The sequence below is a fragment of the Pollachius pollachius genome, assembly GCF_949987615.1.
Source record: "Pollachius pollachius genome assembly, chromosome: 14".
NCBI lineage: Eukaryota > Metazoa > Chordata > Actinopteri > Gadiformes > Gadidae > Pollachius > Pollachius pollachius.
Genome location: NC_136947.1, coordinates 15748193 through 15770614, shown reverse-complemented (window position 1 = coordinate 15770614; position 22422 = coordinate 15748193). Strand labels below are relative to the sequence as shown.

The window sequence follows — 22422 nt, the reverse complement described above, 5'->3', positions numbered from 1 at the left end:
ATTACTTTATTCCACAAAAAACGGGCAGAAATAAGGAACGGAAGGGGAAGGGGAAGGGAGAGAGATAGAGAGATAGAGAGCGAAAGAATGAAAGGGAGAGAGAGAGCAAGGGAGTTGTGGCTAATCGTGAGATCAATATTCTCTACCACGGTCAACAGCAGGCATTTTGTCTTTTCCCGCTCATAGTCGATTTGTGATTGCAGAAGATTAACATCATAAAAGAGACTCGCAGCACGGTATAATGAGAGAGAGACATGGGCGGAGAGAGATGTAGACAGAGAGCGAATGAACGAGAGAGAGTGCGACAGTGAGAGCGAGAGAGCAATGGACATGGGTGAGGGAGAGAAAGTTATAAAAAAAAGCATTTATCCTAAGAGGTTTGTGCCTATATATGCATGGATATCTTTCTAGGGGACTGACCTCTTTCACTACGTGATAAGAAAATAATGGCTGTTATAACAAAGAGGTCTTTGTTCAGTTCAGTTCAGAATGGAATATATAATCAATGCAGAAACCAAGCCACAGTAAACAGGGATAGGAAATAACATCTCTTTGTATACAATATGTCCAGAAACGAACATTCAATCGCCTCTAACTGTACTAATCTAATTAAACATGGGTCAGGCCATTAGACGTGATCAGTATTGGTGAGAAAATATGACCAGATCATTTGAATTGCTTATAATTATTTCATGATTTGCATCTGAGGTTGGTATTTTACCAGCATAGTCTTTCTAAACAGTGTCTGGAAACCTCATTACAGCAGTGTGAATAATGAGCAGCAGGAGATTGCAGAGAGCCCAGAAAAGGTAAGTGTGCAACATCCTTTTACATATTATTTTGTTACTTAAGCCACTGCGCTTCAGATAAAAGAAGCAGTGGATGGAGATATGAAAAAAAAACCTTTTTGCCATGTACGAAAACATTTTTGTTGACAGAGTGTGTAACATTCCCATGGTTTGGCCTCACAAACAATTGCAAAAATATTGGTAGAACGCTGAATCCTTTCTGTACCTTCAATGTCAAGGGTTACTTTTTACTTTTACTGTATTCTGATCTTTTTCCATTTCCATTAAAATGCTAAATGAACTCTATACAATGCAATCCAAGCATTAATCGTTTTGGGTTTGACTGAGCAGTGTGGAAGAAGGGGTCGTTTATGGTCGGATGGATGGGATTAGTTATAACTTGGGTTTGATGGGTTGGATATATATTATTAATTATATCTATAGAATTAAATCTAGGGTAAGCTATTTAGTTTAGAAGCTTTTTTTTGTCAAGATTTTAAAAAATATTTTAATGATAAATAAATCAAATGATCTGAAAGAATGAGCCACAAATCTGGTATCTGCAGCTGTTGCAGGCCTCTAAAGATCCAATAATCCATTGAACCATTTCATTCACCCAAATAAAATGATTGGATTGCTTTAAACACATATTAATACATTCATTCATTCTCCTAAATTGAAATGGGCAGTATTCTACATTCTCCTTATCTATGCATGATTGGAAATAAATACTGTGCGTTATCAGTTTGATTTCAAAGAATTATTATATTAATTACAGTATATTATATTAGTCCATAGTATAGTATATAAGGCTAATAGGAGCCTATCTTTACTGTCAAATTACAATTGTGGTCATATTGTTAAAAGTACATTTGTTTGTGGAGGTGGTCGGTCACTTGAGGCATCATTGAGCTGCATATGTTAGAAAAAATATCATATATGATTGGACGATCAGTCGAAGATGGGTCTGGTCTGACGAATCAGATAAGACTACAATGAGGACACCCCTACAATGTATACATTTTTCCACAACGCTCGGTAGTGCTATTGCTTAAGATAGCGAGATGGTCATGTGTATTTTTATTGGATACTTTCAGAATCGAGCCAGCCTTGCTGGCTACTCCACATTGCCTACCCTAGCTTACATCAATGTGCGTACCCATAGAACAAGAACTATCCCATTTATCTGTCAACTGGAGAAAGAGGTCTTTCACAATAGAAATGTAACTGACCCCAATTAACCCTGTATGAAAATACATGGATAATACAAAGAGTGAAGCATCTAAAATGCAGAAAAAACATTGAATGAACATTGACATTGACTGGCTAGGGAATCATTCAGGGTTATCAACAGTTATCTGATGAAATTGAATGCATTTCAATGTTTCACTTCAATTCAACTTTGACCTCTACATGGTAAAAAAAAACAAACGATTCAATAAATATAATTCATTCATTCTCCCGTTAAACCTTCCTCTTTCATTCAACTAACCCTCTCCCTGTTTCATTTGTTTTTCTTTCTTTCAGTATTTCTTTCTTTTTCTTCCTTACACTCTTCATATTCCTTTCCTTCTCCCTTCAATCCCCTTTTCCTCTTGAACACCAGTCTGTCTGTCTGTCTGTCTGTCTGTCTGTCTGTCTGTCTGTCTGTCTGTCTGTCTGTGGGTCTCTATCTGACTGTCCTCTCTGTGTCTCTGGGCGGGTCTCCGGTTGACACGATGAGCTGACAGCCAACAGCCAAACCTTGGCTCTGGTCCCTGGCAGGAGGGGGAGGACACACAAAGAGGTAGCCTCAGTCTCTGCGGGCTCCCCTCACTGAGGCAATGTCAAAAAAGGCCCTGCCTACATTTTCCCCTTCCCCTTGTCGCTCGGCTTCTGCATCGTTGGCTGATAGAATAACAACTTTCAAAGAGAGGTACAAATCTTCAGAGGAAACGACACTGCGCCCTTTGTCGGATGAGACAATTGGAATGGATACGTTGAGAAAGGTATCCTCGACCTCTGGCACCGTCCATTCCCCAGACGTTTGTGCTTCCTAGAGTGTCGTGTAATAAACCTCTTTTGGGGTTACTCTTAGCATTGTGTTTGTGTGCGTGCACTGTGTGTTCGTCATCTAACCCTGTTACAGGAACATAAAGACAAGACATCAAAGGGCACGCATGCAGAAGGCGTTCCCGAGATGGGATACTCGTCCTCTCTTGATGACCTCTCCCTGCTGGTGACCTCGTCTCCTCTGTCTCATCCTCCTCTTCCTCCACCACCACTGTCACCACCGCTACCCCCCACATCCAGTATTAGACACTTGAGCGAGCGCGATGTGAACAACGCCCCATACCCGGGCCTGTACTCCCTCAGGCAGCCTCAGGAAGGAAAGGTTTCAGAGGCCAATCATGCCGGAGCCTCCTCAAAATTGCACTACTGTCGCTCGGGTCGGTTTGTTTTTCCACTCGCTTAAGCGTTGGTTCCTGCGTCTGCTCTGCCCTCGCTCCCTCACCCGGCGCCCCCCACCCCCCTGCCTCCACCAACCTCCGGGCGCCCCTGTCCGCCCCGCCTGAACACACACTTTAGTGGTTCACTCCGTCTGTCGAACCAGCCGAACCGGTCCCGGATTCCTCCCGCTCGTCCGCAAACACCGTCAGGAGAGCAGATCTGCGATGAACGGCGCACGCGTCCAATGGGTACAAGTACATTGGTTGTTATTATGAATGACCGTGTGGAGGAACTGTCAATCGGAGAGTGTAAGGGTGATGAGACTGAATCCCCTGAAGGTACAATGAAGACGTATTGTTGTAAGCCAAGCCGACTGTGACCAACAGCATCGGAACTTTAGATCTGGAGACTTCTGTTCATCTCCCTGTTTATCTCGCGAGGACAGGCTGGTGTCTGGTAAGAATATCTGCGGGATGCTTTTAAATTCCAACAATGCGAAACTATTAACATATTTAGTGTGAAGTGAAATATTAAGCCAAGCACAAATGTGATCCATGCATGGATGACAAGAGAGATAGCATTTCTATAGCTATAAGGATATCCTCCTTTATGTTCTTCAACATTCATATGATACGACGGAAAGGGAGGAAGATAAAGTCAGCACTTCAGAGGACAGTGCCTCTTTTATCGACAGACTGAGGCGGAGCTGCCCTTTATGTGCGGCGCCAGGCCTGTCCGTTGGTGTGATTCAAAATCTGTTTGACAGTAACACAGAGAGTGTACAAGACAAACACTTTGTCACTAGTTTAGAAGACAGGGACATAACTGACTGCATAACGTAGCCCTCTGAACCAATACATCATGTAGGAACAGCGGCTGTTGACATTTCAACTGAGGTAAAGGATTTCTACAAGACCACATTTTGGTCCAGACAAAAATGACATAAAGTCAGAGGTAAGGGGTGTATGAAGTTTGGTATTGTTTAAATGGCGCTACACTACTCAATACTTAAAGCATACTCAAAAAAAATCGGTATTTTTCTTTCAGCACAATGAAAAAGGTGTGTGCTTTTTCAACTTTTTAGCTTTTTCAACTTTTTAATATATCCTGTGTTCAGTTTTGCTTGCTTATCCCTTTTTGATTGACATTGCTCCGTGCAAATGAAGAGCTGAAGTAGGGGTCAACACACTTGACCCAAAGATACAGTAAATAGAGCTGCATATAGTAGCCTACATAAAAACCCCACACATACATATGCGAGAAAAGACAGATATGTAAATTTAATTATCTTAAGCTCCCTTTTAACTGGAAGGAAGAAACTGTATGTCCAGTCATAAGGAAAATAATCACAACTTATTTCTGTGGCCATTGTTGGGCCCTATAAACTATAATCTCTGGCAAATTCATTATCTTTTATAGGTTCATCCTCATCACACCTCACGTTGCACATAAACTGGATTATGGTTTTGCAATTGAAATGCAAATCACCATGCTCTGAGAGTTGCTAGTGGATCGTTTTATACATAAAGGTGGAGAGAAGAGAGAGCAAATGATAGAGAGAACTAGGTAGAGAGCAAGAGAGAGAGTGATGGAGAGAGAGGAAGTGAAAAGGAGAGAGAGGGGGGGGGAAGAGGCAGCGATAAAAAGAGAGGGACAGAGATATGGAAATAAAGAGGGGGTGATAGAGAGAGAGGGGTAAAAGGAGCAAGATATTGAGAGAGGGAGCAAGAAGGGGAGAAGGATAGATAGAGAGCAAGAAAGAGGGAAGAGAAGGAGCAACGGAGAGGGAGAGAGAAATTGAGAAAGAGAGCGATAAGGTAAGAAAGAGGGAGATATAGAGAGCGAGTTAAATATTGGAACATAACCATATCAGAAGTGGAGGCCCCTAGAGCAGGCGGAACCAAACGTCTTTTCCGTGGAGGGAGCGATTAAGCTGTGGCTCACGGGCCACAGGGGACTGAACGGGCACCGAGAAGAGCTCATTACCAATGATGGTAGAGAAATGAACTCAGCAGCACACACACACGCACACACGCACACACACACACACACACACACACACACACACACACACACACACACACACACACACACACACACACACACACACACACACACACACTCGCATTTAACAGAACAGTTATGTACAAACACACTCTTACATCCAATAACACACACACACACACACACACACACACACACTGGTTCACCATCACAGTAATGCACACACATACCCATATCGTATAGCAAAGATCACAAACACGTGCTCATTCACATGACTTTACATTACACACAATACTACGCAATAAAAAAGCGTGTCTGAACACTCACACACACACACACACACACACACACACACACACACACACACACACACACACACACACACACATATTTACATCCTATAAAAGAGTAAAGAGCTCACACCCACAAACACACACACCAACAACAAAAAACTATACCAGCACAGCAGTTATGTACACACAACTCACATCCAATAGCAGAGTAGAGTACACATCCAAAAAACTAGCCTGGCATTGCTAGACGAATTGCAAACTGCAATTAATCTGGAACCTCTCTGTTCATTTTCAATTTCCAAGGGGCGTCACCAACAGGCACAGACCAACATGCATCTGGACACAAAAAAGACATCTTCTTCTCAACCAAAGCTTCAAGTTCAAACGTCTGTTCTTCATTTAGTGTGAATATATTGTCGCTTAAACCTGTCTCGACAGCGGAATAAACAAACCGTTCTACATCAGCGGCAGAAATCTTTGTTGGTGTTGAAAATGCCTCTCTCTATGGCACTCACCCTCATCGTATTTATCCAGACTCATTGTAGATAAACGGTTGTGATTGGTCGGTCTATCTTGTAGAAACAGAAATCCCTTTGCATGGGAGTGCAACCACACCTTATCTGCATAGCAATTTAAACGTGAGCCATCTGGTTCCCGTGCAAACGCAAAACACCACCCCCAAATCCCATAGTGCATTAAAGCACCCTGACACACACACACACACACACACACACACACACACACACACACACACACACACACAAAGATATCACACAAACACATTATCTTACATAGCAAACAAACACATGCATTCACCAGACGTACACATACATTCAAAACAGTACACTGCTTATAAACGTGCATTTCAAGTGGCACACTGGGAAATCTATTGCACTGGGAAATCCAAACCCAGATCAGGTCCCCGGAGGCAAAAGTGTCAGTACATTACAGACTTAAGCTGCCAGAAATACAGGGTAACATGGAGGCCACTTGGATTCACTGACATACACTAGGGAGAAAAACAGAGGTAGAGTCACAACAGAGGGGAGAGAGAGAGAGAGAGAGAGAGAGAGAGAGAGAGACAGAGACAGAGACAGAGACAGAGAGAGAGCGCGAGAGAGAGACAGAGAGAGAGAGAGAGAGAGAGAGAGAGAGAGAGAGAGAGTGCGCGAGAGAGAATAACTGACACAGGGCAGGCTTGGTTTACCTGGTTGATGATGTAGATGCCGTAGTGGATCTTCTGCCGTCTGAGTATGGGGTGCAGGTAGTGGAGCCAGTACTTCAGATGGTTGTCTCGGTGACGGAACGGAATGATGATGGCAACCTGGAACAGCAGCAGGCACAGACCCAGGAAGTGAACTTTTTAACACACATACAAACACATGCAGTCACAAGCAAAAGCAGACACATACAGACGCATGGACACACACACATACAAAGAAAAACACACACGGACACACACACACACACACACATTCGGACACATATGGATGTGTACTTCCCTCTTCCCCCTTGACTTTGTTTCAAAAAGCTTTGATTCTGAAGTGTTTTTAAACACCAAAATGCGCAATTCCATAAACCTCTAATATCTGATGGACTAAAAGGGAGATCACAGAGAGGCGCATCACTAGATACGCGAACCCTTCAAAAAACACAAGACACCTTGGCAGAGCGTGTCGGGCTGAACTGAATGCTGTGCCTCTGGAGAGGGACTGCGTGGCCAACCGGCCCATTAAATGTGATTAGCAGGAAAATAAATGGATGCAATCAGACTCCAAAGTCTTGCCTTTGTTTGCTTTGCTACTGGGTGAGGACGGGGGAAAATCCATTTGCATCCACATTCGCCATTGTCGGTCGGTTGGTTTGGCTGTTGCTGTGGCAACAAAACGGCAGTGGTGAAGTAGCAAAGCCCGTCACATTCTTGATTTGATTGGCGGCCGAGGCCAAGTTATACACTGACGTACCTTGTGCTGAAAAGTTGAGAATACTGAAACTTTTTTACACGTCTTAAAAAACGCTAGAAATGTGCGGTGTGCGGCGCAAGAGAGAAGCGACGGCGTGCTCGCCATACCGGAAGAAAACATCAGTCTGGCTGGTGACACACTTCTAGGGACGTGCCTCTGTGTGATCGCCTCCTAGGGGTCGAAAATCAAGACCTACACTGGTAGACATCCAGACAGCCAGACAAACAGAGGAAAACATACACAGAAAGGCAGACAGCCAACCAGACAGAACAGAGAGCCAACTGGACAGACAGACGGACACCTACTAGACAGCTAGACAGCCAACTAGACAGACAGACAGATGGCTAGCCAGACAGGAAGCCAGATAAACAGACAACCAGAAGAAACAGCTAGACAGCCAGACAGCCATCCAGAAGGACAGACAGACAGACAGCAAGCCAGACAGAGAGCAGGACAGCCAGACAAACTGCTAGACGCCAAGATAGAGGGACAGACAAGGAGACAGACAGAGACAGACAGTAAGCAAGATAGACAAATAGAGGGTGGGACAGACAGACAGACAGACAGACAGACAGACAGACAGACAGACAAACTGCTAGACGCCAAGATGGACGGACAGACGGTTAGCCAGATAAGACAAATAGAGGGAGGGAGGGACAGACAGACAGACAGACAGACCTTCCATCTGGGCCGACAGTCGGGGGGTGTGTAGCGTCCGCCGTCCGTCACGTTGGGGTTCTCCTTCTGCACGCGCTCCATGGTCATCTGGGAGCTGAACTCTATCAGCAGACGGCCCACTGGGGACGCAGAGAGGGGAGATTGACAGATCAACCAAGAGTCAGAGGAGAGGGAGGAGGGGGGTGGTTGGGCTGGAGGAACCGCAGCGGAACAATACAAAGTGTATAGAGGGGAGAAAAAGAACCCAAATAATTGTAAATGAATAAATAGGAATAGGATGTGGATGAAAGGAGTTAAGGGATGGAGGTTGGGGTAGCGGATGAAGGAGAAGTATTTGGAGAGGGATGGAGAGGGTAGACAAAGACAGAGAGAGACACAGACAGAGACACAGACAAAGAGGCAGAGGGAGAGTTACTTAAGCATCAAAGTAAATGTGTGTGTGCATGTAAGCGATGCTTGCGAAAATAATGGTTCCGAGGGGACCCGCTTTGCATAACACAGTGTTTAATGAGATGCACAGGGCCTCACAGAAATATAAATTCCTCAAGAAGAAAAAAAGGATAAATAAAAACACAGACTTTGAAGTTAGTCAGAGGAAACACAACATGAAGTGTAATTATGCAGCTCAGAAGCGAAAACCTTGCCATGTGTTGTTCTGCCATACATCTATCATAGTCTCGGCGGAATTCACAGCTGCCCAGATGTGTTTATGAGGGTGTTTCGAAGTTCCCATGTGTCTTTGTGTGTGTGTGGGCTTGTTTGTAGTGTGTATGTGCTATATATGTTTATGCCTGTCTTTGAATATAATGCTTTGACACTTCAGAATGTGATAGTAAATGTTGGCGCTGTCCAAGTACTTAGTGCTGATCATAAAGATCTCGTACCGGGGTTAACAACATCCCCGCATGCTAGACGTTTACAGCCGTGGAGTGAACCTGAGCCTCAAACTACAACATAAGCTTGGCATCTTTTATACATTTTACGACTAACACTTAGAAGTAGTAAGAAAAACATATAGGACAAATTTGAACACAATAAAAAGTATATTCCATTTTCCACAACATGTGTAACTGGTGATAAAGTTCTCCATGAGACATCTGGAAAGGGATCAATTAAATGTCATCCCAGCTGTCAAAACCAGGAAGCGCCGGTTTGCCATTATAGCAAATCCACCATCACCTTAATGAGTTCTTCTGTTGCCAAGTACTTCATTAGCTTAAGATGTCTAAAAGATTTCATCATCCTGCGCTTTAACACAAACAGAAGCACTAGAATAGAACTGTGTATATGACACCTATGACAGCTTTTGGTACGCTTGTATCTTTATTATGGGATTGCGTCGCTTTATGGACAGGGACAGTGAATACTGGACAGCAAAGTGGGTTCGAAGGAGAGAAGGAAAGACCTGTAGTTCAGGAGAGGCGCAGGTGGGAATCGAACCCGGGTCACCACAAGGTGCAGCGCCTTTGTGTGTAGTGTGTGTGTGTAGTGTTTAGTGTGTAGTGTTTAGTGTGTAGTGGCTTGAGACACTGAGCCGGCCTCAACTACAATGACTTCATTGCAGTATGGTCAGTATTATAGAAACAACCTCTCTTAAAAGAGTGAAGATTAGGGCTCCATGTGTCTACAAACACGTCATCTTATAATTGACACATCAAATTGGCCATAACTTCCCAGGGACGTTGGGCTTGCTAAAGCAAACATGATACATCCTCTTTTGACTGGAAACAACAATGCAGAGGAGCCTGACTGAAGAGATTTAGTCGATGACGAAGGTCTTAGCTTCAATAAAATGAGCATTCCTCATCACAAGTAAACAATGTGTGCGCAGTGTGTTTCATAAGCAAGTGTGTGTGCGCAGTGTGTGTGTGTGTGTGTGTGTGAGTGCTTGTGTGTGTGCTTGTGTGTGTCTGTGTGCATGTGGGCGTCGTAGTGCAGAAGGAGTCAAGGAGTATTCAGGAGCTAATGACCCAGGTAGCATTGATGTGTGAGCTGATGTGTGGTGCAGCCCAAGCCCCACCCATCATCACCACGCCGCGCTGTGATCGATGCCAACGAGGTTAACATGCTCATAATGCATAATGTCTCCATCAAGCCACGGGGTCGGAATCTGAAACGGACCCCCTCTGACCACCTCCAACACCAGTCCTATCGGGCTAAGATCGGCTCAGGGAGCTACACATTTCATCCTTCCTGCTGGGTGTCTGTCCGTCTAACGGTTAGAACAGCAACGTAGGAGGGGTAAGAAACTCTCTTCCAGGCAGGGTTAGGATGAAGAGAGGCGGTCCTTCATAGGGTGAGCTCTGGTCTGGACCTGGAATTAAGTGGCCTTTCACTAGTCTGCCTCCTTCAGCTTGCCCCTAATAGACCGATGGATAAACACTTGAATATTAAATACAGACCCTAGTCATACAAGAGGCTGAAACTCAATGAATCAAGCCTTTAGAATTCACAGACTATTGCTTATAATCTTACGATTAATTACCCCGCAAAAAGAAATATATATATATATATTTATATATTAATAATATTAAATATAAATATAGTACACAGAATAGAGAAAAAATAGAGAAAAAAAACATACTGCTTTTACAACCTGTCTATTAAAAGGTACTGAATAACAAAAATAAGAAAAAAAAAAAAAGCTGTGTTCTAATGTGCGGCTAGCTTTTAGTGGCCAGGGCTTGACAGGCCCCACAGCACTTAGTTCCACCGAGGAGGGCTCCACTGGGAATCAAAGCCCTGACCTGTGTGTGCCACATCCAAGCCTGGTTGGTGCAGTAACGCTGTTGTCATGGTTGCTATTTATGAGTTCCGACGTGGAGAACAGGATCTTCTGGTTTGGTCAACTACAGGTTTGCTGCCAGGTGTCGATTATTGTGGCGTCACGCTGCGATGCCGTCCATGCGGTACTATTCCTCGGAAGGTAAAAATGGAAAAATACATTACAATAAGGCGGCTGTGTTTTGCTTAGTGAAACCTGAGATATTCCACCTCAGTGGTGAGTCTCTGGACAGAGCTGCGGCCCACCGGAGACCACCCCCCCCAGGAAGCTAGGAGTTTAATCCTTCTCCGGGTTGAGACATAATCAATGACATCTTAATCTCCGGCCTGCCGCGGCCGACTCCTTCACACTGAAGTGAAGCCACAAACACTTGTGTGTCACACATTCACCCACGTAAAAAGAAACACACACACACACACACACGGGACTCCGCTGATTCGTTTGCATATTGGATTTACTAAGGATGGGGACATGTTTGTTGGAGTGTTTATTAGAACACGATGTTGTATGGCTTCTTAAAAAAAAAAAAAGAAGCCATTTTAATCCAAAAAGCAAAAAGAACTTAAAGGATTTTCTTTCCTTTCAGGTATGTTTAACAAGGCTGCTGCAGCCCATTGGCTGTAATGGAGACAGTCTTTATTGCAAAACCATATTTAGTCTGGTATCTAACACATGTATCTTTACCTCTCTGGTTACCGCACATATCCTCTCTCTCTCTCTTTCTCCCCCTCCCCCCCCCCACCCTCTCTCTCCCCCCCCTCTCTCTGAGTCGAATGATGTTTATGAACACAAATGATGGGTTAATCTCTCTCTCTCTCTTTCTCTCTCTCTCTCTCTCTCTTTCTCTCTCTCTCTCTCTCTCTCTCTCTCTCTCTCTCTCTCTCTCTAGCAGCGTTTCCCAGGGGACACAGATGACACAAACCCAACAGGGTTTGCCGGGAAAAAAAAAAAAAACTGACATCTTTCTGTAGGGTCAGTGACTTGGACATCAGTCACACCACTTTAATGACGCAACAACATGAGAAAGGCTTCACGGTTCATGTTCTGAGTCACATGATGTTTATGAACACAAATGATGGGGGAATAGAGAACAATAGCAGGAAAAAAAAGTGAAGACACAAAAGTGCAGTGGGAGACTGAAGGAACAGAGCAGTCCGACCAATGCCTTTCACTGACTCTGCCTTGTGACGATGGAGACTTCCAGAGTCTCATTGGCTCTCTCTATCTCTAATCCATACAACTGCACAAATATTGCCCATAATTGCTTATCGTATTCTTGAATTGAACTGTGAGAGAGAGAGAGAGAGAGAGAGAGAGAGAGAGAGAGAGAGAGAAAGAGAGAGAGAGAGAGAAAGAAAGAGTTGGGAGGGGGAGAGAGACAACAAGCGAGAGAGAGAGATAGTGAGCGAGAGATAGCGACAGAGAGAGAGAGAGAGATAGAGAGAGAGAGAGAGAGAGAGAGAGAGAGAGAGAGAGAGAGAGAGAGAGAGAGAGAGAGAGAGAGAAAGAGTTGGGAGGCGGAGAGAGACAACAAGCGAGAGAGAGAGATAGTGAGCGAGAGATAGAGAGAGAGAGAGAGAGAGAGAGAGAGAGACGGAGAGACAAAAAGACAGAGCAACAGAGAGAGAAGGCATAGCATTGCGGGGAAGAAAGAAGAGATTTCAGTTATAAGTGAGAAAGACAAAACTACCCATCGAACAACCTGAGGCAGCCAGCTACCTAATTGCAAAACTCGCACCACTCCCCAACACCGCCTCCTATCGCTCTCTGTCTTTGTCTCATTCTGTCCCTTCTAATCCACCATCTCTATTTCTCACTTCGTTGCTCCGTCAGACTGTGGTTCCTGCAGCTCTCCTCCTTCCTGCTCTCTCTCTGAAGCAGCGTGCTTGTATTGCTGGCCGTGCACAATAATTAGTGATTATCAAAGACTGCATTCAAGCATGGAAGGCTGTGCACTGTGTTTCTGTCTGTGTGTTTGTGAGTGTGGCTGTGTCAGTGTCAGTGTCAGTGTCAGTGTGTGTGTGTGTGTGTGTGTGTGTGTGCGCGTGTGTGATTGCAGACATGCATTTGTGGGTTTGTTTGCGTGTGTGTCCATTTAAATCCAACGAGGCAGAAAGTTGAGATCTATTTACAGCACGATACACAAAAGTTCAATCGAATCATCGCGCTTGAGTGGTCAAACACATGTGGACGTAACATGTGGAGAGAGGTACGAGGAGAGCTAAGGGCTAACCCACGTGCATGTAGAGCTAACATGCCAGGAGGAAGAAATCAATACTTCAGTCAGCTCATACATTAGTAAAACAACAAAGCTACCGATGGACAAAGTATAATATGAAAGCTGCCGGAAACTGCAATACACAGATTTTTGAAAAATAAAACGTAATGTACAGTATATGCGAAGTGCACTTTGTTTTGGATTTCATAAAATGCATAAACTTATATTGCTAGCCCTAGTGTGTTTCCAGGGGACCAGTTTCACTGTGGCACCACCTTTATTTGTCACCACCCTCTTCGGTGTGCTTAAGGCTGTGCGGTAAACCACGTCTAACACTACACAACCAGCCGTCAGACCGCGGTGAATCACGGATAGGTTCTCACGAGACGGGCTGCGGAATAATTTCAAGCACTCCAACAGTTTTACGACCTGAAAAAAGGGTCCATTGATCATATGGGTGATTGGATTGAATTCAACACTGGCTCCTGTGTATACAAACCCTGTTACACACTGCGAGAAGCACCGCCTGGCCTCCGTCCATCTGTACAGGACGTTTATAGTGTGTGTGATTTTGTATTTGGATGGAAGACTTTGAGGGGGGGGGGGGCGGTGTTAAGCAGATGGAGAAGCAAGGAACATAAGAACATAAAGAGAGAAAGCGACGGAGCAAAAGACAGTGAGGATGGGAGGGTGCAGCTTAAGGACACTTGGAGAAGCGGCACAGAAGAGGAAACCCAGTTTAGGAGAAAGAAAGGAAGAAATTAGGAAAGACCGAAAGAAAGAATGAACGAAACTAAATGAACGAACAGAGGAATGAAAACAAGAGTGAATGAAGGAACGGAAATAAACCGACAAGCTAACAGGTAAGAGAGATAGGGTAAAGAGACTGGTGCCAGCAAAGAAACAAAGATACAAAAGAAGAGATGGAGGAGGCGGGAGGGAGCGTCCTTAGACACAGAGCAACAGCTCGGTGGGAGATGGAGAGAGATGGAGGAGAGGGTGTGAACACCCCAACAAGAGCCCGCTGAACATGTTCCAGCGACCGGGTCCAGAGCCCCCGAATCTGCAGCCTTCTCAACCCCCCCCCCCCCCCGCGCGTCGGATTAAGACAGATTAGGGTTGGTTTGATTAGATTAGATGAGATTAAAATAGATTAGATTAGATCAGGTTCATATTTGAATAGATAAGTACTGCCTGTCAGGTTCTCGCTCTGAAACGCGCTGTGCCGTGATAAAGGAGTGGTCCGTTTCAAAACACAGAGCAATCAAAGGATTATCTGGTAGAGACGGCCACAGACAGTCGATCGTTTGTGATCTTAATTGCCCAATTCGTCCCCTTTAATGTCACAGAAGTAGGTATTAATCAGCTGTTAATAAAACCTTGTACCTTGTGGAGCACACGGCTGATAAACCTTCAACCCTTTTAGCACAGACAGTTGTCTAGAAGTCTGGATGAATATTTAATGAATGGGCATAATGGTTTAATGCAAAGCCGTTAGCGTAAACTCGTATAGTTATTTAGTTTCTTTGAGGCCATAGATAAGAGAGACATAATTATTGGACCATAGATTATCAGTATGCTGTTAGTGTAGGATTAAGCCATCCATAGTAATGTATGGCCAACAGCACTAACAAAGCTATGTGCGTGCGTGTGTTTGTTTGTGGGTGTCCCTTGATACTGAATTTGGCACAATTTGGGTTTGTTCACTCTATTACATGAAATCGAATCTGGCTGTAGCTATGAAACCGTCAGGCTCAATCAGTGGCATATGCCAATATGTGTGGGTCTGCGTGTGTAAACGCTGTATGATTGTGTGTGAGTGATTTTGTGTGTTTGCGCTATATGTGTGTATGTGTGTGTGTGTGTGTGTGTGTGTGTGTGTGTGTTTGTGTGTGTGTGTGTTTGTGCACATCCAGCAATGGGACTTACTGCCCCTATTCAGCTGGCACAATACTGTGCTAGTTGGCTCGCTCAAACTCTCTCTCTCACACACACACACACACCCACACCCACAACCACACATATACACACACACACACACACACCCACACCCACACATATACACACACACACACACCTGATATGCCATAATTCTCAGAAGAGCGTGCATAATGTGGAGAAACACAATGCTTTGCCAGGCAGAGGCCAAGTTCACGGCCGGGTGATTGTACAACAACACGGGGCATAACACGATGTTGGGGTGGCTGGGTGGTGGGGTCGGTGCCAGGTGGAGGCTACATGCTGGTGGCAGGACCGCTGGACTGGCAAACACAGGGCCGAGCGGGAGCTTGGACTTGGAACATGGACTCAACCATTCTGGCGTTTTAAGAAATGAATAATACATTTTATGTATAACGCACTTCACATCAACTCAATGACCTCAAAGCGCTACAATGCACATGAAAAAGGATAAAATCAACATAAAGACTTTAAAACTAGCATAAAAAGAAAAACGGGGAAAAACATCTAAAAAGATGGGTTTTCAGGCCTTTTTTAAAACAATCCACAGTCTGTGGGGCCCTTAGAGGGTCAGGGAGAGCGTTCCACAGACTGGGTGCAGCTGAGAAGAAGGCGCGGCCACCCATAGTTCGGAGCCTTGCCCTCAGAAGCTGGAGGAGGTTGGCCTGTCCAGAGCGGAGATGAAGTGAGGAGGAATGGGGGGGTGATGAGTTCCTTGGAGGCACTGGTGGGACAGAAGGGAAACCTTGAATTCGATCCTGTCCTGGACAGGAAGCCAGCGGAGGGATTTGAGGATGGGTGTTATGGGGTGGTACTTCCGCAGCCTCATCAGGATCCTGGCAGCACAATTCTGGGTGTACTGCAGCTGCTGGATGTTCTTGCTAAGGATCCCGATGAGGAGTGCGTTGCAGTAGACCTGTTTTCTCTGGCATTTCATTGTAAAAAAGCGAACGCATCCTATTTATTCATCGCTGTGTTTACATGCATGGTCAGGGATAACCTCGAGGACTAGCTCATCACAAAACGCTGTTTTAATTTTCCTTCTGTGGCAAGAAATGCATTGAATGAAAGTTCTTTCTTGAATGAAAGAACTTTGTATTTGCGTTCAATATGTCCCATTATGTTCCCGACTCAGAAAGTCTGACTTCAGACATTTTAGACTACAATTACGACACTCTGAATGGCTTCACAGCTGGCAGCCAAAGTCAAAGACAAATTACTGCAACTCCATCAGGACAACTGGAAATTGATGCTAACTATAATGTCACCACAGGAAAGGTTGTTGCATCATTGTTACCACACTACAATTAAGGGCCCATTGAATTTCTAACTGCAGAATTTCTCCTTCTTGGAGATTCACTTCCAAAACCCGATTTAAGTGTAAGATAACAAGTGACTAAGGACTAACTATGGAACAAGAGTGGTACCTAGCACGGCATTGAGCCACGGTGGCCTGGCTACCATAGGAGGAACCCAACGTTAAGCACCATTAAAGCCTTGTGTGTGTGCCGAACCAAGCTCATCTTAAAAACCCAAGGCTTAATTTCGCACATCTGAAATGACTTAAGTAGCAGGTATGGGTGTGCCATCTTGCTCAAGCCACTAGACGTTTGGTAAATCAGTTTGTGTCAATCAATATCTGTGGATACTGCTTGAATTGCATGTCAGCTAAGTAAAGATTCTGTTCCGTGATTGCCAATAAGGATTAGTCCGTCAAACAAGAATGATCATAAAGCAAACCTGCAGGCATTTTTTTACAGACACACTGGTACAGCACACACAAACATGTGCACACACACACTCATACTCACCAATCACACAGTCACAAATAATAAATATGCATACACAATGACGGGGACCTGATTACTTCAAAGACATCCAGTTTTTTTTTTTCAAGTTCATTCTTTAGAATGTGCTTGAAAAAAATAAAGAGAAAGAAGAAAATAGAAAAAAAAGAGTCATTACTTTTACCCAAATAGTGCAATGCACTGTTAAAATTTCACATCAGTAACCTTCCTAAACATTGCAGTTAGAGGGACACCATTAGTTTAAGGGACACATTACGGCCTATTTTGGGTTCCACGTGTTTTGCTGCTTTATAATGAAACAAGTGAAAGTCGAGGGCACAATATAACTATTTAATCATGGGCCTATTTAGAGCTCCCTCCTTTATTTATTCAACAGCGCATCCCCTTAATAAAGTGTCAAACAGCATCACTGCTACAACCCTCAGAGGCGGCTGGAATCCCCCAAACATCTTAAACATTTAAAGTCCTAGGCCCTTGCACACTATTAATACTACAGCACCAGCACTATGTTCTTGTAGGAACCGAAGTCCTAAGTAGTTAGAAGGAATAATCACAACAATGAAGACGAACTGAATAACACCAGTACACGCTGAACATGCTGAATCCCAAACGATGACGGGGCATATATATATACATATATATTTTTAAAGCAGACAGAAAGCAAGGTGAAAAATGGGGGGGGCTGGATTTGAAAGAAACAAAAAAACAAGAGTGCGCATCCTGCAGTGGGCCCACTACCGCTCCAGCGTTGGGCTGGTACATTAAAGAGGCAGGACGGGGCTTAGGGGGGCGGGCCGTGAGGGAGTGCAGTACAGTAAAGGCTGTCCCAACAGGGGTCGGAGCCCTGCACTGAAGCTTCAAGAGGCCTCGACAACACAGCTCTGTGGAGGCGGAGGAGAATCCACCGACAGACAGATAGACAGACACGCTGTCACTGTCAGCGGGGCACTAGGGGACAGCAGACCGGACAGGATGAGAGGAGGGGGGGGGAAGTAATAGCCGTAAAAGAGAAAATGTAGATCCGTAATGAACGCAGACAGGTGGAACTTTGGTGGGAGACAGAGAGAGAGAGAGCGAGAGAGAGAGAGAGAAAGAGAGAGAGAGAGAGAGAGAGAACGAGCAATTAAAGAGAAAGCGGTTGAGAGTGGGGGAGGCAGGGAGGGAAATCGTGTCATCTATCTCACTAACATGGTGTCGTGAGCAAGGGGCCACTGAACTGGTACGAATGTTCCTGCGTCTCTCACAGTCGCTCTCTCTCCCTCTCTCGCTCAACCCCCCTCCCCGCCCCCTCTCTCTCTCCTTCGCTCTCTCTCTGTTTTATCTCTCCCCCCCTCTATTGCCGGTGACAATTCACTTAAATGGCAAGGTCCCCAGTACAGTAAGCAAAAAGCCATCAAACTGTTCCCCGTCTCCAGCCATAACTTCTATGAGACATAACTGCTCAAAGCGCTCTGCCTGCCCTTCCCTTCCCACCTGATGGATGGCTGCTCCTGAGCGAGCCGTCTCCCTTCTACTCACCAGCCTCTTCCTGTCACTTTGCACATCATTTGCACGCCGCCAGGCCTGTATAAACTACAAACTGCCATTTACTGACTGTCACATGTCTCCCCATGCAATGACATTTGATGCATCTTTGAACTGGGTGGACCTTTGTAGACAGCACACCCATGCGTGCACACATACACACGCCCGAACACGCACACACTACTTACAGGGCTGGTGAGAAAAAAAGTATCAACACCAGAGGCTGCAAAATATCTAGCAGGTGGAAGGACTATAGGCTACTGTACTACTCATGTACTACATTACTACTCATGGATTTACCTTGTAATCCATCTATGGTACTACCATGTCTATGCGTACTACTAGCGCGGCAGCAGATTTGAATCGGAGAACATATGACCCTTTGTGTAAACCTGGAAAGTGAGGTTTCACTCTCCTTCTCTTTGCGCAATGGTGGGCGTGGGCCCTACCAATAGGAAACCCTTACAGTCGGGCCGCTTCACCAGGACACACCTCCACACAACCGGTCTGGACAGATCAGTCTCGCCTTGCTGTGGGGTCGGGGGGTCCACACCAGGGGACTGAGAACATGCGGGGGCAGCAGGTGAAGACTACTGTCCGATTATCCACCTCTGAAAACTAGGCAAATCTCACACACCACAAGAGTCCTGCCTGACGATGTCCAATCGGTTTGAAGATATCTTTAGCCCTTCCGACTCTACGGGGAGCAGACTTCAACCCCCCACCCCCACCCCCCCCCCCCCCCCCCCCCCCCTCCCCAACAGACTTTATCTGCTGGTGTTTGTGGCTTAGTGGGAGGGGCCAGGTTCACCCAACTATGCTGGAGTGGGTTGGAAAATAAATGGACATAAATGTTGCATAATGAAGTCGACGTCCCACTACGAAATAGAAGTGCCCTGAAACAAATTAAAGTAGTAAAAAGTCATTTTTAAAGAGAAACATTGTTTGATTATTTATTAAACTATAGTGATTTGTTTGTTTCAAAGGCATATTTACTTATTCATGCATTTATTTATTTATTTAATATTGACATAAATTGCATTCCAAAAAACAGTGACGAAGCAGAAAATAAGAGAAAATCCTTATCGTAATTCTCTGCTTCAAAAGTAGCCTGTTCACCACTTCAACGTATTTAAGAGTTTCTTTTATTTTTTTTAACATAACAAACAAACTCAAGGGATCCAAGGGAGAGAAACCCAGAACCGCTCTCCCTCAGAGGGGTGGCAGAGACACGCATCGACACTCAGCTGACCGGAGAGAGAGCGCCATGCACCGGAGGACGCACACGCACGCACACACAAGCGCACCCACGGGCACATTAGCACACACACAAACGTGCACATGAACACACACACAAACACACACACACACACACACTCTTACATGCACACACACTCACACATAGACACACGCACATGCACACACACACACACACACACACGAACATGAACACCCACGCACGTGCACACAAGCGCATGCAAACACACACATACACACTCACACACACACTCACACATGCACACACATTCGCACACACACAAACACATACACACTCGCACATGCACACACATACACACACACAGTGACAGGCGCATGAACAAGCACACACACTCGCACATGCCCACACACTGACACACACACACACACACACACACACACACACACACACACACACACGCACAACCTTTCGAGGTTGGCAGCAGTTCCAGTGGGTGCTGATTTAACTGATTTAACGGCCGTATTGCCTCCCTGACTGGCCTGAAACCGTGGCAACCCTGACTCTATCCGTCCCCGCAGACACACTGATGGATCTGATTTCAACAGAGTGCACCGTTAAGTCCTGCAGCGGAGAGAGAGAGAGAGAGAGAGAGAGAGAGAAAGAAAAAGAAGGAGGGAGAGGAATATCCGGAACAAGGTGGAGGGGGGGACTGAGCGAGTGAGAGAGGGCAGAAAGAGAGAGAGAGACCATACAATGTGCAGAGGAGTCAAAGGAGGAGAACAATGAAGGAGAAGATCCACGATACGGAGAAGGAGGAAACCAGAGGCAGGGGGAGGTGATCAAAGGGAGAGAGAGGGAGAGAGAGACAAAGGGAGAAAGGAGAGATAGAGAGATAGGGAGAGAGAGAGGGTGGATAGAGAGAGAGAGGGAGAGTGCGTGGAAGGCAGCAGCATAGCGAGTGGAGAGGTTAAGAGCGATAAAGATAGAGAGACAGAGGGGTCCATTGATTGCGAGAGAGCGAGGGAGAGACAAATGCAGGCTGGGATGGAGAGAAAGGCTCTGGGGGAAAAAGAGAAAAGAGCGACGGAAAGATGGGAAAATGCCTGGAAGAAGGGTGGAAGGATGGAGGGAGGGAGGGCGAGAGGGAGAGAGGGAGGGGAGGTGGGAGAGAGGGAGGGAGAGAGGGAGCACACACAGAGAGTGACAGAGTGAAATAAATGACATGCATGGAGGAGAAGGAGGAGAGCGGAAGGGCAGAATGCTTCTTTTGTCAACCCCTCCATTCCCCCCCCCCCCTTCACCCCACTCCCTTCTCTCCCCATCGACAGCGGTGGCCTGGCCTCTCCTCTGCTGTTCAACGGCCTCTTTTATCTCCAGTCACACACAGAGACACAGGAGACCAGAGAGAGAGGGGGCGGTCAGATGAAAGAGGATTTAATAAATGAGAAGGAGAGAGAGAGACAGAGAGAGCAGAGAGAGGTAGAAGAAGAGGTGTGGTAAAAGGTATGAGTGCGCCAGAGACACACACAAATTTGAACATGCAATGAGAGAGAGAGAGAGAGAGAGAGAGAGAGAGAGAGAGAGAGAGAGAGAGAGAGAGAGAGAGAGAGAGAGAGAGAGGGAGAGAGAGACAGAGAGAGACAGAGAGAGACAGAGAGACAGAGAGGAAGGGCACAAGAGAAAGAATGAAACAGGAGTAAGTATGAAAAAAAGGAGAACCACAAGAGAACTACTGGCAGCACCCCCCTCCACCCACACACACACACACACACACACACACACACACACACACACACACACACACACACACACACACACACACACACACACACACACACACACCAACACACACACACACACACACACAGAGCTACTGCAACTCATCTCACTGACAAGAAGGCGTGCAGGGCTTCGGCCTCCTCTTGTTTATGGAATAAAAGCCTTCAAATACACAGCACAAGGGTTTGTTTATCTGGGAATTTGCTTCTCGTTTCCCCCTTCCAGAGAAGTGATGAATTATTCACATGACTAGTATCCATACTTTTTATTATTATTGATTCGTATTCACTTGTTTAGAGTCTTCCGTGCAGGCGGATTGAGCGTTGTCACAGTCTTTGGGAGGTTGCAAAGCATTCTGAACGCAGGCAGCAATCAAGGAACAAAGTTTGGACGCAAATGGGCCTTTAAAATGGGCCTCTAATTGCTAGTGTCGATGAACAACTGCATTAAAAAAGCTGGATTACAAATGCAACTCCCTAAAGTACGGCCGGTCAGGATGCTCAGCTTCCTGTGTGTTACAGTTTGCTTGAGTGAGGCTCGTTGGCCGAATTAAACACATTAAACATTAATCATGCCAGATGTATGAATCCAATATGAAACATATCTGCCCTGAATATAATGGGAAACAAAAACACTGTGTACTATTACATGGAGAAAGGGTATTACGGGAACAGTGTTCAAGGCACTAGTAACATTGCCAAAAGCAATCCTTCAGCAGAGGCTAACTGATAACAAACATTCAATCGGCCCGTGTTTGAAAGCTGTTTAAAAAGTGCGAGAAGGATTTTACATTCAAACGTTTCCCACGTTGAAACCCATTTTCAGTTGCTTGGACCGTTGTCAATAACTGTTGGCTACAGACCCGGCCCGAACAAACATGGCTGCAAACAAACAACAACACATCTATTGGGATTTATGAAGACATGGACATGTTGTTCACACTGCAATGGGGGAAAGCAGGCAGACCCCATGG

At 45.4% G+C, this 22422-nt stretch overlaps 1 protein-coding gene across 1 annotated transcript in view; it reads right to left on the bottom strand.

Moving 5' to 3' along the window:
• b4galt2 (UDP-Gal:betaGlcNAc beta 1,4- galactosyltransferase, polypeptide 2) overlaps window positions 1-22422 on the bottom strand; it is a gene marked incomplete at its 3' end in the record, with an annotated part of 94500 nt that overhangs the window by 45951 nt on the left and 26127 nt on the right. Inside the window, exons 2-3 of the mRNA XM_079751414.1 lie at window positions 8158-8276; window positions 6723-6839 (exon numbers count right to left, since the gene is read on the bottom strand). Of these exons, the coding sequence (XP_079607540.1) occupies window positions 6723-6839; window positions 8158-8276 (236 nt within the window). The remainder of the gene's footprint in view (window positions 1-6722; window positions 6840-8157; window positions 8277-22422) is intronic.